The sequence below is a fragment of the Solea solea genome, chromosome 5 (genome assembly GCF_958295425.1).
Source record: "Solea solea chromosome 5, fSolSol10.1, whole genome shotgun sequence".
NCBI classification, from domain to species: Eukaryota; Metazoa; Chordata; class Actinopteri; order Pleuronectiformes; family Soleidae; genus Solea; species Solea solea.
Window position 1 is genome coordinate 16426821 of NC_081138.1, and position 14520 is coordinate 16441340.

Here is a 14520-nt window from a genome sequence, read left to right on the forward strand (position 1 = left end):
AAAATTCAACTTGTGAGTGATTACTCACTCTCCAACACAACATGAGTAGGCAGAGTGAAGGTAGGTGATCATCTCTTTTATTGATGGAAATCCAGTCTTGTTGGACACATCAGGACCCCTGCTAGGCATTTTATAGAATACACCCTTACATTTAGTTAGATGTTGGACTCTAGCATTACAATCAAACGCATGTTAGATGCACAAAGAAAGCTACAGTGGATCACTGATGGGAGTTCTAGCAATCTGGGAGAAATGAGCTTCATCCCTGCACCAGTAACCCCTAGAAAATAAACAAACCTAAAAGTGCTCTTTCATATCAGACAAATTTCTTAAGTGCTTACCGAGATATGGTCCAAATGCAAAGAAATTTAAAAGCCTCGACAAGTTTAATAACACAAATACAGTAACTATCTCAAACACCTCTGGAGAGGACATCCAAAACTAACATTTCTCTATAGTTAGACAAAAATAAGTAGTATTGGATGTCCCGAGACAAGACACAAAAGTCAAGTATAATATATATATATATATAGTGTAACATTGTCTGGAGTAGATCAGGAGTGCAACACTTACAGATACACTTAAATACAGTGAAAGCTGGCATATGAGAGGACACTTCACAGACGACACTACGCTTGTGGTGGAGGGGGAGGTGGGGTTGCACTGTGGGAGAAGCCCTTCTCATTTTTGAATGCGACAAATTTGTTCTCTCAGGCTGGTGGAGGAGTGGGAGAAATAAACTCTTGATGGAGCTCTATTGTGATAACTCCGCCCCCACCGGCAACCCCACCTTAATAGGAGCAAGTATGCACATGCACACAAAACCAGGAAGCATTCACTCTGGAACTGATTCACTTTCGAACAATACAAGTGCCTGAATGAATGAATGAATACAGCAGTTTTGTAGTTGGGTGTATTAATCCGAGGCCTGAAGACTGGTGTGAGAAAGGAATGGAGACAGAGTGGAATTATACTGAAGACTATACTCTCTCTTTACATATATATATATAATTTATTATTAATTTTTTTGCCTATATGATCATCAGAGGTTGGAATGTGTGGTCCTGGAGAGTGGATGTGAAAGGCTATGAGCTGGAGTGTGGGGTAAGGAACACTGAAAGATGGATGAAGGTGAAAAGAGAAAGCAAAGCAGTCCCCATTGGTTATTTAGACCACTGGAACCACACGCATGGTGTTGGTGTAACCAGAGCCTGGGCGCCAGCCGGTCAAGATGATGACAACATCTCCCACTTTGAAGAAGCCACGAGCTTTGCCTGCAACACACACACACAAAAATAAATTCTACCAAACTGTGCTTATATAAGCTTGTTCTTATGCATTTTTAAAACCAGAGTGTCAAATAGTAACTAAGCGTTACTCAACCCATATCCAAGGCAAAGTTGACACGCATGTCTACGTCCTCTGCCCACACATCATGGGAGGGATTAGTGTACATGACGGGGAAGATGCCGCGGTACAGGTGAGCTTGACGGGCTGTCTGGGCGTTACGGGTCACGGCGATGATGGGGGCGCGAGGTCGGTACCTCGAGACCAGGTGGGCAGACCTGCACAGGAGGAAATAAACTTGAGGACATTTTTCTCATTTCACTCCCATTTGAATATTTACTTCAAATAGTGATTATAACAGCATCAGCCAAGGACAACATCTGCTTAGATTACTACAGAGACAAGAAAAAAACCAATATAGTATTGTACCTACTTTTGTATTGCTGGGCAGTAATTCAGTAACATATAGTATTTTGCAATATAATCTTAAACTTATATTGCCATTAATGCTTTGCCTTAGAAAACACTTGTTAAATGCAGAAATGCACTGCCTGGTCAAAAAAAGGTCACCACCTACAAAAACACACACACACACACACACACACACACACACTAATATTTTGTTGTGATTACGGCACTCATTGTTTGGATAAGCTTTTGCGATGTCACAAAATTTTATTCAGTCCAGTGTTGCATTCATTTTTCACGGACCACTGCGCAAAGCCTTCTCCAGCACATCCCAAAGATTCTCAATGGGGTTAACGTCTGGACTCGGTGGCGGCCAAACCATGTGTGAAAATGATGTCTCATGCTTCCTGAACCACTCTTTCACAATTTGAGCCTGATGAATCCTGGCATTGTCATTCTTTGGGCACATAATGTTGCTGAACCTAGACAGCACCTATTTGCTTAGTTAAATCCAGGTGGCGACTTTTTTGTTTTAGTCAGGCAGTGCATTTTGCAAATCTATTGCTTAAAGCTCCAGTGTGTAACTTCTGTTGCCAAAACCCTCCCCCCATTATTGGGTTTCTAATAATCTGCTGGTATGATTTGACATATGTATCGAGCAGGGCTTGATATTACATGAAACAGTATTAAGTAAATGAAATCTTGTCCAGTTCCATTTGAAGCATTCTGAGCCTTACGTATACACCCTCCTGAACACCTGAGCTACAGTACATCTAGGAAAACTGAAGAGGAGACATTGGGACTGAGCTGATAACAAACCAGTCTCACTATTTTTGGTCTGTCACTATTTTAAAGCACAACAGACAGAAGCACATTCACACACTCAAACATAAGAAGAAACCTGCAAGTCCACATCCGATGCTGATGTGTCCTTTACCTTCAGGACCAGATCACGTCACCTCTATCCTTCTCTTTCTTACCTCCCGGTCTTGGTGAGAACAATGATGGCACTAGCACAGCATTTAAAGGAGGACTCGACAGCTCCGACAGCGACAGCCTCTGTAGGGTCTCTGGTCAGTTGGGAGTGTCTCCTCAGCTCCTCGAACAGCTGTCTGTGAAAGACGGCTGCCTCGGCCTCTCGAGCTATCTGAGGACCGGAGGACCGTCGAGGGAGGAAAGGAAGGGTATGGAGGGGGTTTGAGTTACTCTCAATCACACACACATCACCACCACCACCACCACCACCACGACAGCATGCTATGTCGTTCACACTACTGGGAGAGACTGGCAAATACTGAGCTAGACTCTAGTCTAACCTCTTCAGACAGCATTTTGCTCTTTGAAATTTGTTCACAACTAGTCGTCAGCTCAAGGTATTTGCTAGGCTCACCCAGTTCACTTCAGTCCCTGTCTGGCCCTACTCTCCCTATCTCAGACTCCTTGAAACCCGATATCAGCGTGTCCTCATTGACCTGCAAGGATCAGGTGAGCCGCCTACCTTCCAGAGCCCGTGAGCACAATGATAGCAGAGGCTAAGCTCTTAAAGGAGGCCTCGACCGCGCCAATCGCAATGGCCTCAGCGGGGTCTTTGCAGTACGGTGTGGAGCGACGCAGGTCCTCAAACACCTGCCGGTGGAACATGGCCGCCTCGGCTTCACGAGCGATCTGGCACAAGTGAGGGCAAAATGTATCAAGCAACACACCCACACCAATCACATGCAGGTGTGTGATGAGGATGTATGGGGAGTGGGGGGGGGGGGGGGGGGGGAGAGAACAGGAACATGGAAAACAGGTAAACCATGTGACACAGACACACACATACACACAGGGAGAATAGGAGGGACATGGAGAGTGAACAGAGGAATGAGGGTGTGCAGTTAGCGTGGGAAACGGACACAATTCGACATTAAAACATATCTAACATTATCTAACCCATAATTCCATATACCAAATGTTTATGTATGAAATGGTATACTGTGAACACGTGTGAACACAGCACATTTTCCCATGACTTTAAATAGAGAGAATTACCATACAATGTGTAGATAAGCAAAACACTGAATGAGATTGATAGTATTTCTGTTTCCTCTCTCTCATATATATATATATATATATATATATATATATATATATACACATATATATATATATATATATATATATACACATATATATATATATATATATACACATATATATATATACACATATATATATATATATATATATACACATATATATATATATATATATATATATATATATATATATATATATATATATATATGTGTACACACAGGCGCTTTAGTGGAGATAAAAGGCAAGCTGGGAGTTAAATGTTCAATGCACATCACACAAGGAAAAGAGGTGGTTAGAAATAGTAGGAATGAACAGCATAAGTGTTGGAAAGATGAAGCTTGATAAAAAAGAAATGGCATTAAGAGGGTGAGTCCTTAATAAGTTAAGCATGTGCAGGGTTCCATGCAATGAGCGAACAGGCAGAAGCTGCAGGACAACGGAGTCGTTCCTGCATCTGCATGGCAGCTCAAACAATCGAGTGTGGCCGAGGACCATGGAGGTTAGTCATGACAGGCCTGAACAATGGAAGACATGCCAGATAGCTGCAGTAGCCAATTATAATATCTTTGCACATAATAATTTATTGAGAATATGACTTAAAAAAAAAATAAAAACCTGTATTACTTCAGTCTGCCCCTGACTAATAGTTAAGAATACACATACATCATTCACAGGTGTGAGTTTAGACACTGTAAACAATAATCACAGAGTGACCATTAGATAAAGGGATGAAGGAAACAGGCATTTAAATCAGTTCTGGTCGAGTCAAACATCCTAACTTGTCATTTTATTGTTCTCTTACTGTACAAAAACTTATTATTGCAACATTATGGAAATTATGTAGGCCAGTGATTTAAAATCCACACAACTGGACTAAATGTGTTCACGGTGAATACTGGATAAATGATAAGCACTTCCAGTTGGCCCAGCACTCTTTCTCTGTTTGAGCAGCTCTTGGGTCAAGTGGAAAAGAGATGCACCATTAGGCATTAGCTGCTCAACGGTGTATTAGAAGAAGCGTTTAGAAGAATCAGAAAATTAAATGTCTTTTCAGCAGATTAGTTTAAGAACTCATGCAAAATAAGTCGTGCAACATTTTAGAATGTATTCATTTCTCTAATCAATCAGTCTTACCTTTTAAATGACTCTACTCTGTGCAACCCAAGCCCGACCCCAATCCAGTTTTCATTATCGTCCCATGTATGATATCGGTTTAACTCACCATGTGCTGTGTGCGCACTGCCTCCAGAGGGTAGTCTCCCTTGGCAGTCTCTCCGCTCAGCATGATGCAGTCGGCTCCGTCCAAGACAGCGTTGGCTACGTCACTGCCCTCAGCGCGGGTCGGCCTGGGCTTCTTGATCATGCTCTCCAACATCTGAATGGTGGTGATTCACAGGATAACAGACAAATGTCAACAAAAGAGCCTTTGATCAAATAATACGCTAAAGAAATACTATATAATGTGTAGGCTAATAGGATATAGGACATGCTTTGCCAGTTTCTGACCTGAGTGGCACATGTAATTGGCTTTCCAGCTTTGTTGCAGCGACCAATCATCATCTTTTGGGCTAGGAAGACCTTTTCTGTGGGGATCTCAATACCCAGGTCACCACGAGCAACCATGATGCCGTCGCTGGCCTCCATGATCTCATCAAATCTGCGCCACAGACATTATATTAATAACAGTTTATGATTACAACTGATAAACGGTGATTGATCACAGACGGAACTTTGTCTTCAAATATCTAAATGACTGGACTGTAAAAACATTGAATCTAAAAACACACACCTGCGTACACCCTCGTGGTTCTCAAGCTTGCTGATGATCTTAATGTCTTTGCCTTTCTCTCCCAGCACCGCCCTGACTGCATGCACATCTGCCGCTTTGCGGATGAAGGAGGCGAAGACCATGTCGACTCCCTGCGCCACGCCGAACTGCAGATCCATGACGTCCTTCTCCGAAACAGCAGGCAGGTCCACAGCAGCACCGGGGAGGTTCACTCCCTTCTTACTGCCCAAGGTGCCACCATTCTCAATCTCGCACAGGAGGAAATTGGAGCCTGAAGGAAATAAAATGAAACATTGATGAGCTGGACACTTTCATTTGGGCATGTGGACGGCAGCAGCATTTTCTAAACCTTGTAATGGCTCACAGGAGATTGCACGGGCCAACCTTATTTACCGTTATGTGTATGGTCCTCAACTCACCAATCTCCTTAACCTGCAGGGACATGAGGCCGTCATCAATGTAGATTTTGCTGCCGATTTCTACCACATTGGTAATATTCTTGTAGTCGAGCCAGAGGATCTCGTCACTGCAGTTCTCCTGGTAGGCATCGTCCAACGTAATCTTGATGATATTGCCTTTCACCAGCTCCACCTCAGCAGTGCCACTCTGTCATTTCAATTAACAGGTATCGTTTTACTTTCTTACAGGTCGACGTTCATACATGATATTCCCAATATTTCTGGTGCCAAGTGTGAGAAATGATGCTAAACTCACTCCTTGGATGAGGCCAGTCCTGATCTCTGGGCCCTTGGTGTCCAGAGCGATGCCAATAGGCCTGTACTGGATACTGCCGGGCTCAAAGCTCTCACACGCCTCACGGACATTCTTGATGGTCTGTGCGTGGTACTGCAGGAGGGGAAAAAGAAAGCATTGTAACACATTATAAAAAGAAAAAGAAACCTTGAACGAGTGGACTTTGAACACACATAAAATAAGTCACAGTTTGTAGTACTGGTGTAAGAGTAAGGTTTTATAATAGTATGACACTTCCACACACTTACAAACAGTCAGACTGGCATGAAATCAATTGGAACAATTCAATCTCAATAAGTATAAACATCTGGAAAACAAGAAAACAGAGAAATGGTTGCAAAAATGAAATGCACTGAATGTGCAGAAGTGTTTTGATGCAGGAATTATTGAAAGTAGACAGCAACTGCAGATAAGGATATGGTTCAGGAAGAGTTCAGTAAAATGGATGCAGCCAATTCTCCTTTCACACGGTTATCATTTATACTGGACATAGACATAGCACTTCCTGGATTTTCTTGTATAAACACAAACTTTCAGAGTCCAGGATTGCAAGGTGGGGCAGGTCGCTACAACTGACACATTTATTATACAACAAAGCTCTAAGTTCCCTTTGCAGTTCTCTGAACCTTGACTAACCTTTGATATTGTATGAAGAACTACACCCACACAAACCATAAAACATTTAAATATCTCAAACAAATTTCTTCCTGGACTTCCTTGAGCCAAATCCATTTTTGTAAGTTTTTGTTTTGTTTTCATGTTTTCAAATGTCAAAAAAAAAAAAAAAATCTGTGCTTTCTTTTAATCTTAAAAAGAAACATGGATTTATTTTTAAATTACAAAACTAGTAAGGCAACATCAACAATTGTTAATTCTTGTTTACATGGATTTTTAAGATAACCTTATTCTGTAACCTTTTCAAAGTATCTGTGTGGCGTGTCGACAAAGTGAACTTACTTATACATTTGGCACTTTCAACATATCTGGCTTTTGGAGAAACTACACCAACAGATGACAAATTGACTAAATCTTATTTGTCTGTTGTTAAGATCAAATATGTATATAGTCAGAGAATCTTTGAGATTTGTCTTTGAATTTAACTTGAGCTTACTTATTAGTGTTCTCTGATGACCATCTGATTAGTTGTTGGGCAGATAACCCAAACCTAAATCTTATGAAAGTAGCCCTACTATTTTCCCCCCATTCATGTGTGGCTTTGTTTAGAAAGCACCAATGTGATTGCATTTCACACTGAATTACGTGCTCAGTTACTATAGGCTTTGTTCACGGTTTTCTTTCAACATCCTTATTTTAAGCAAAAACTTGCCAAACCCGTGAGAAAATGCACCCAACAAAAGGGGAAGCAAACATTTCCACATCAGCAAACCAACCAATGGAATTCTATGATAAAGCACAGAGCCATGTTTGGTGCAAACTATGAGCACAGTTTCTACGTGACTCTAACAGTCTGACTTGGTCGAGTGTACCAGACGTGTTTCACGGTAGCGAGAGAGCTGTGGAAAGACCCACCTCATGCGTGCCGTGTGAGAAGTTCAAGCGAGCAATGTTCATTCCGGACTTGATCATCTCCTTCAGCAGGTCCACAGATCGGGAAGCCGGCCCTGCAGTCATTGAAAAACAAAAAAAAGGAACGACAGTCATTATCCTCCACATGAGGGTCGCGGGACCGCTGGAGGCAATCCCAGCTGTCATAGAGCAAAAGGCAGACTTTTCACTCCCACATTCACACCTGATTGACATTCTGATATTTAATTCATCTGGTAAAATGGCTGCAAAATCTACTGCGCAGCAACCACAACAGAAATTTTGTTTCAGAAATCAAGATCATCCAATCCAAGTGCATTATGTTTCTTTTTTCTGTACATAGAGCCACGTTATTCAGTCACATGTTTGTTATATCACCTTGTCCAGTCTTACTTTTATTAGGCCTGTACTAAAAATGTATTTTCAATTGATATAAATGGTCAATCATTTGCATCACGAATCAAAACATTCACTAGAGTGCAGTGCAAAATATTGATTGGCACAACAATGCCCTAAAATGTCATGTTTTGTCCACAAACCAAAAACAATCTATATATCAGCAAATGTGTTCTTAAAATCAGCTAAAAGTCATAGTTGAGTCTAATGAAATACAATGACTGATGATCACTTATTATCAACCTCATGTCTCAGTAATTAAACGGACAAATATATGTTTTGATTTAAATGAATAACCTTTTGTTGAATATGCTTTGTCTATGTATCAGTGTCACACAGAGGAGGGCACATGTTCCTTGTGTGTGCACAAAAGTAGAAGTTTATGATCTGTTACGTGTGCAGAGTGCAGACCCACCAATGGTGCAGATGATGCCAGTGTTGCGCGCAGTGGTGGGCTCAGAGTCGATGTCCAGCAGGCACAAGTGTTCAAGGAACGTGTCGGCCATGGCAGCGTTGAGCTGCTGTGTCTGGATGAAGGCAGAGCCCATGTCTTGAGACTTTGACTGAGGCATTGCAAACAGTGTTCCTGGATTAGTCCTGCAACAGAAATGGGGGACAAATTTTTTTAATTTAGAGAATATCCATCCAATACAGGGATAATCAGTTAATGAGATGTTCAATTGTGGTACAACAAGGAGTACGAGGGAGGCCGCTATACTCCCAGTTGATTTAACTTTCACTTCACCTGCCTATGCTTTGCGGTATCTCTTTGATGCCATGCCCACATGAGTGTGAGGGGGGGAGGTGCGTGAATGAGTCATTGCACAGCTATGTCGCTATATGGCATTATCCTACCATATGGTGCAACACAGCCCTAACTTCATTGTACATTCTATTCCCTCACACTTCTCCTGTCTGTCACCCATGGCAACAGCACCATCACCAAACTAATCCACCAGACCGGAACAGTAATCAACTCCATGGAACCCAGAGAAGCAAAAGATACAAGAACATGTGAATTTCCCCAGAAAATCCCCTACGTGTGTCTCTACCAAAGCCAATATCAGCCAATACCAATATCATGTGATAATATTGTGCATGCCTACAGTGCATTAAAGAGTGACTTTTATCCTTAGATCTAACAATGAGAGAATTATGAGAGGCATTGTACATCAAGGCATGTTTCAACAAACAGCCAGTAGAGTAGGTGTATTTGAGCAGGGTGAAGCATTCTCATGATGGAGGAATGCAGCTACTGCTGATAGGGCAGCGACTGGTGTGTTTACATAACTACACAACTGAACAGACAGAGATGAAAATGCTCGACTGAGCAATAAAACGGGTGATGTGAATGGGAATGTGTGTGTGAGTCAAGCAATAATTTAATCCAAGACCTAGCAAATATGCAGCTACATCCCATTCACTGATTTGCACTGGTTATGCAACTGTGCACATGTGGGGAGAGTTGCACACTAGCCACCATTGACATGTTTTCATTAACAATATTTCCCTTCAATACATACTGAATATGTATTGAAGGTGAGGTGAAAGGTCATGAGGTTAAAATTTGACATCTCTTTCACGTAACCACCTGTCCTTTCTAATTCCTTTGGCTCTCTTGGAATATAAGCAACAGCATGTCACCTGATGATAATTCTTGCACATAAATTATCAGTTACCACGATGGAAAGTATCTGCCAAGGTCACAACTACAAGATCGCTGCATAATTCACGACTAAAACACAACCATGGTTGCTTCAAACCGTCTGTGGCAGATGCCACTAACACCTAGAGGCCCAACTTCTTCTTACTCATCACATTCTAATTACTAATGGTGGGAGGTTCATGGAACAGCCACTGCCAACAAGCTCCTTTACCAGGAGCCACTCACTAATGATGTAACAACTGAGTCAATGGGGCTGCCACAGCCAGACCACTGCTCTACGTGAGCTCCGTCACATCCAAAGAAGTGCAATACACAACCATGAAAAGGACAGAGGCAGAGGGGGCTCGTATGTCTGCACGGGGGAAACCACAGGCAAAGATTTCAGAGGGGTGTTAAGAGCTGGAATTGCCCTCAGTTACAGTAGAATTCAGTAAAATGATGTCTAGATTTGCTCAGTAATCAATTCTACAAGATAATTTCTCCAATTTCTCCACGATTAAAACCATTTAAACATTTAAATATAATTAATGCTGCTGACATTTATTGGGTGAAAAAAAAATATATAATCTAGCCACACAAGTCTTGAAAAGGAAAAGGCCAGAGATCAAGTTTCAAGCCGTGCTTATATGAGATGTTTTGCCACTCTGTGCACAGACAGGTGACATGTTTAACCTGTGGTACCACAGACCCCGGCTGGTCTCTAATGTCATGTAACAGGACACAAGCCTTTAAAATGTGTATATTTGGCAACCCAAGGTGCTCTTGTTTGATGTTAAACATTGCTCCCACTTCCCACACATTCAGTGTTGAACTAATTCTTTACCATTTGCCATGTGTTAATCATAATCTGTGTAAAAAGCAGGGATCAAATTTAACTAACATGACATAGCCTTTATTCTTGATTGATTGTAATGTCATGTTATGGCAAATCAACCAGATATACTAGTCTAGCTCCCCATGTAAGGTAGTATTTTGTAGTGAGAGGGAATATCACCTCACACCAACCTCTCTAAACTAATTTGCCAGCTTTAGATTGTTATGATAGAACAAAATTGCATCACTGACTAAAATGGTTAACAGAGACCGGGATAGCAGGCAAGTGAGCAGCAGCCACAGGCCGACAACAGCCATAGTAACCCCACCACAGGGCTAACTTTAGAACTGGCTGCTAATAATCCACTCCAATCTCCTCCCCACACATCCTACATTCACAGCACTCTTCTTGTAACTCTTCATCGCGATCATGAAATATGCCGGTGCAATCATTAGCAATAATAGTAGCATTTCTCTCAGGTTCACATGACATTTACAATCATCTGCCGTTGTCTCTGATGTTATGTAACACTGGGCTTCTCCAAGATGGCTCACAGTACGTGGGTTTTCAATCAGTCTCACTCAACCAAGGACGCACTACATACCCCCAGTAGATTTTCCTGCTCCGTCTGGCGACAAACGGGCACGGCAATACCAAGGACCTCAACAACACACCCAGTGCGCTGGAACTTGCACTGCCAATGACCGGACTACTCCAAGCAGACCTCACCGGGGCAGCGTGCATACATACGTAAGACATAAGAGTAAATCCTTTCAGCGAGGATAAAGGACACGGAGGATGCCTGCTCTGAACAGGCAATCGCCATGATCTGATACAACCGACACGCATGAGACTGCACGACGACTCACTAGAGTAGTGCCCCACCACTATTACAAGACAAGGTCATACAACACTCCGGGTCTAAAAACAGAGACTTGACTAATTATAACACACAGCATATAGAGTCTGTTTGTAGACACCTAATACTCGGAGTGTACGATGGCACTCAGGTCTAACTCCAACACAACCATCAGATTGCTTATTGTACGGGTTTCTGAATAGCACAAAATGTAGCTTAATATGCATGTATTGTGTATTTAACAGACATCCTAAATAATTTGGCATCAATTGACTGATTGAATCAACTTACATCAGACTGGGTGCATGACGTTTTGTCAGAGCAGTTATATGTATCAGCAGGGGGCCATTTACCAGGATTGATAGTGTTTGAACTAATGACTACCTACCTACATACATATAATTATATACAGTTAGTTAAACACTGCAGCTCACTGGGGTGGGACTGCATGGAAGCACTTCCAGCTGCAAAAAAAACTCTCCTGCACAAGAACTAGTTTAACAACAACAACAACAGCAGCAGATCAAGGAGACCTCCGTCAGAAACAGACAATAAACGGAGTAGTTTTCATCCTTTTTCATCTACAAATGCTCAGCTGCCTCTTGAAATAGACAAACAAATGCAACTAAAATTACAAAACAACCAAGAAAAAGGTATTCATTTTGTGGCCAGGTGCATTTATATACTGTTCATTTCACCACCTGTGGATGAACCCCTTTCAGCAGAGTTTGCTGAAAATGTAGAAACCAGGGGTGTAATCAAATTTGTTAAGACATTAAGATCCAGTTGGGAATGTGGTGTAATTTAAGACAATCAAGGCTTAGCATCTATCTGCTGAGAATACTTACTACTCCTAATCAACAGCCTAACTTTATGTTTTAGGCATTATGACACTGAGCAACTTATGTGCTTAAGCTCATCACTTCAGTTCTTAGTCACTTGAGAGTAGGAACTGAATCATTCCCTGGGATTACAGACTCCATTTTGTCCACAGGGCCTTTGACAAGTCTGCAGAATTTTACTATGCACAAACCAGATACCCATCACACCATATATAGAGCTGTAGAGCTGAATATGCGTGTGTTCTACACCTAACAGTTTGAAAAGGGACAGGACACACTGAGGTAACATGCACATTTTGACATTTCATCTTCTTTCTGCTTTGTAGTAAAGAACCAGACAAATAGAAAGTGAAAAAAAACCACAACTAGTGATGCAGACGGACACGTGCCTTGCTTCTCATTCACTCACAGGTACACCTGTTCAACTGCAACCAAGTCAAAGTATTTACACATGGTCCAAACATGTTCAGAGAAATATTGTATAAAACAAAACAAAGAATGAATGGCTTGACTGTAAAGCTGCAACTAACAATTATTTATATTCTCGATTAATTAAGTACTTGTCTGGTCCCTGAAATGTCAGAACGTGTCAAAAAATGTTGATCAGTGTTTTTCAAACCTGGAAATAATGACGCTTTCAAATGTCATGTTTTGATTGATGGTTTTGGATTTCTTTGTCAACTGGAGCAAATAAGCCAGAAGCTGACAAATCTGAAAACTTGCATTAATAATGAAAACAAAATCTTATCTATCAATTAATTTAGTAATCGATTAATAGAGTAACTGTTTCAGCCCTGCTTTATGAATTGAAACAAAAGAAAAGCAACATTAGGTAACCACTTGTCACAACCACATGCAGGTAACCATATAGGAATACACGTGTCGAAACTTGAAGCAGAAGGATCTGCCACTTCATTGAGTGACCTGTGTGCCCAACAGTGGCCCGTGAATTCATGAGAATATCCACTGTCATCCCATCGCCTGCAGTAACCACTGCAGCACGACACTGCAGTGACGCTGCTGAGGCAACGCAACACGGTACAACACATTCTTATAGATGGATATTTCCTACAACACAACCAACATGGCTCAACAGTGTTTCTGACTCAATGACAATGAAGACAGAAACGTTCATTAACATGTTGTATAATATATAGAATGAGCTAAACTGCTACACGACGGTTGTTTTTACAAATATATATAGTGTATGAGTTTTATCTCCGGTGAATTAATGTCATTTTTTTGTACATCACGATGCTGCTAAACAGACGATGCGCCACAGATCACGTTCTCATCCTGCGTCACATTTTCCCTGCTCTGTAAACGTCACGGTGACGGACCAATGGGTGAGCGAGGAGCGAGCAACCCCGCACCCACAACAGGAAGTAACTCGGCAACGTTCTAAACTTCACCCATCACATTCTGTCGCATCGTGTATGTCGTTTGTACGACTTGTATTTGCATTGATTAAAAAAAAGGAACAATACAAATAACTGTAATCGATCCATTCTTCCATGATCCGCATTACAAACCACCATGATGTTGAACACGCACTGCGCCGACATCAGGAAACTTAAATCCTATACCTGCGTATGTTACGACTATTTTACAATTAAATTTACTATACTGTATTTTAAAATACCATTTCTATTAAAAAAAGGAAAAGAAAACGAGGGGAAAAAAAGAGTTGGACACGAGTTCGTTACATATCCCCAGACTAACCAGTTCACAGGATGTTGCTGCAAAAGTACTAAATTCTAAGCGGTTAACGCAGCACAACAGTCATCTCAGGTGCCTCACACGCTATCAGTCAGTCCGTGTGACTGTGAAACTGCAGACACACCTTACCTTTCTGTCAGTGCAGCTCGAATGGACCACTGTAACCGTGGCTGCTCAAGGTGATCTTCTGCTAGACCCACTCACTCCGCGGAACTACTTTCTAGGGATGCTGAGACATATCCGTCCGAGGTTATAGCGTTACACGATAAATGACACAGCAACTCTGGTTTCTTATCCACCTATAGAATCCTATCCATCTAATCAACCATGCCTATTACCCACGGTTCAAATATGTGTTATATG

General features: G+C 41.6%; 1 protein-coding gene across 3 annotated transcripts; it reads right to left on the reverse strand.

Annotated features, from left to right (window-relative positions):
* Positions 1–55: 55 nt before the first annotated feature.
* Positions 56–14437, reverse strand: pkma (pyruvate kinase M1/2a). Of its 3 annotated transcripts, none has more exons than XM_058629351.1 (11): positions 14287–14437; positions 8673–8854; positions 7847–7938; positions 6278–6409; positions 5983–6169; positions 5564–5834; positions 5281–5431; positions 4997–5149; positions 3194–3360; positions 1384–1565; positions 56–1274 (listed from the first exon to the last, which is right to left on the reverse strand). In XM_058629351.1, exons 2-11 carry the CDS (start codon positions 8827–8829, stop codon positions 1168–1170), a joined length of 1599 nt encoding a protein of 532 aa, XP_058485334.1. In that variant the 5' UTR covers positions 8830–8854; positions 14287–14437; the 3' UTR covers positions 56–1167. The 3 variants fall into 3 exon arrangements, with proteins under 3 accessions (XP_058485334.1, XP_058485333.1, XP_058485332.1); XM_058629350.1 differs by lacking the exons at positions 3194–3360; positions 14287–14437 and adding exons at positions 2676–2842; positions 11342–11559; XM_058629349.1 differs by lacking the exon at positions 14287–14437 and adding an exon at positions 11342–11552.
* Positions 14438–14520: the final 83 nt, after the last annotated feature.

Bases quoted from the DNA above. Each gene is read 5' to 3' on its own strand.
- pkma (XM_058629350.1), bottom strand. From the start codon at position 11,496: ATGTCTTACGTATGTATGCACGCTGCCCCGGTGAGGTCTGCTTGGAGT. The intron at 8,855-11,341 runs GTATGTAGTGCG...TTTCTGTTGCAG, and splicing joins AGCAGGAAAATCTACTGGGG to GACTAATCCAGGAACACTGT. The intron at 7,939-8,672 runs GTGGGTCTGCAC...CAATGACTGCAG, and splicing joins TGGCATCATCTGCACCATTG to GGCCGGCTTCCCGATCTGTG.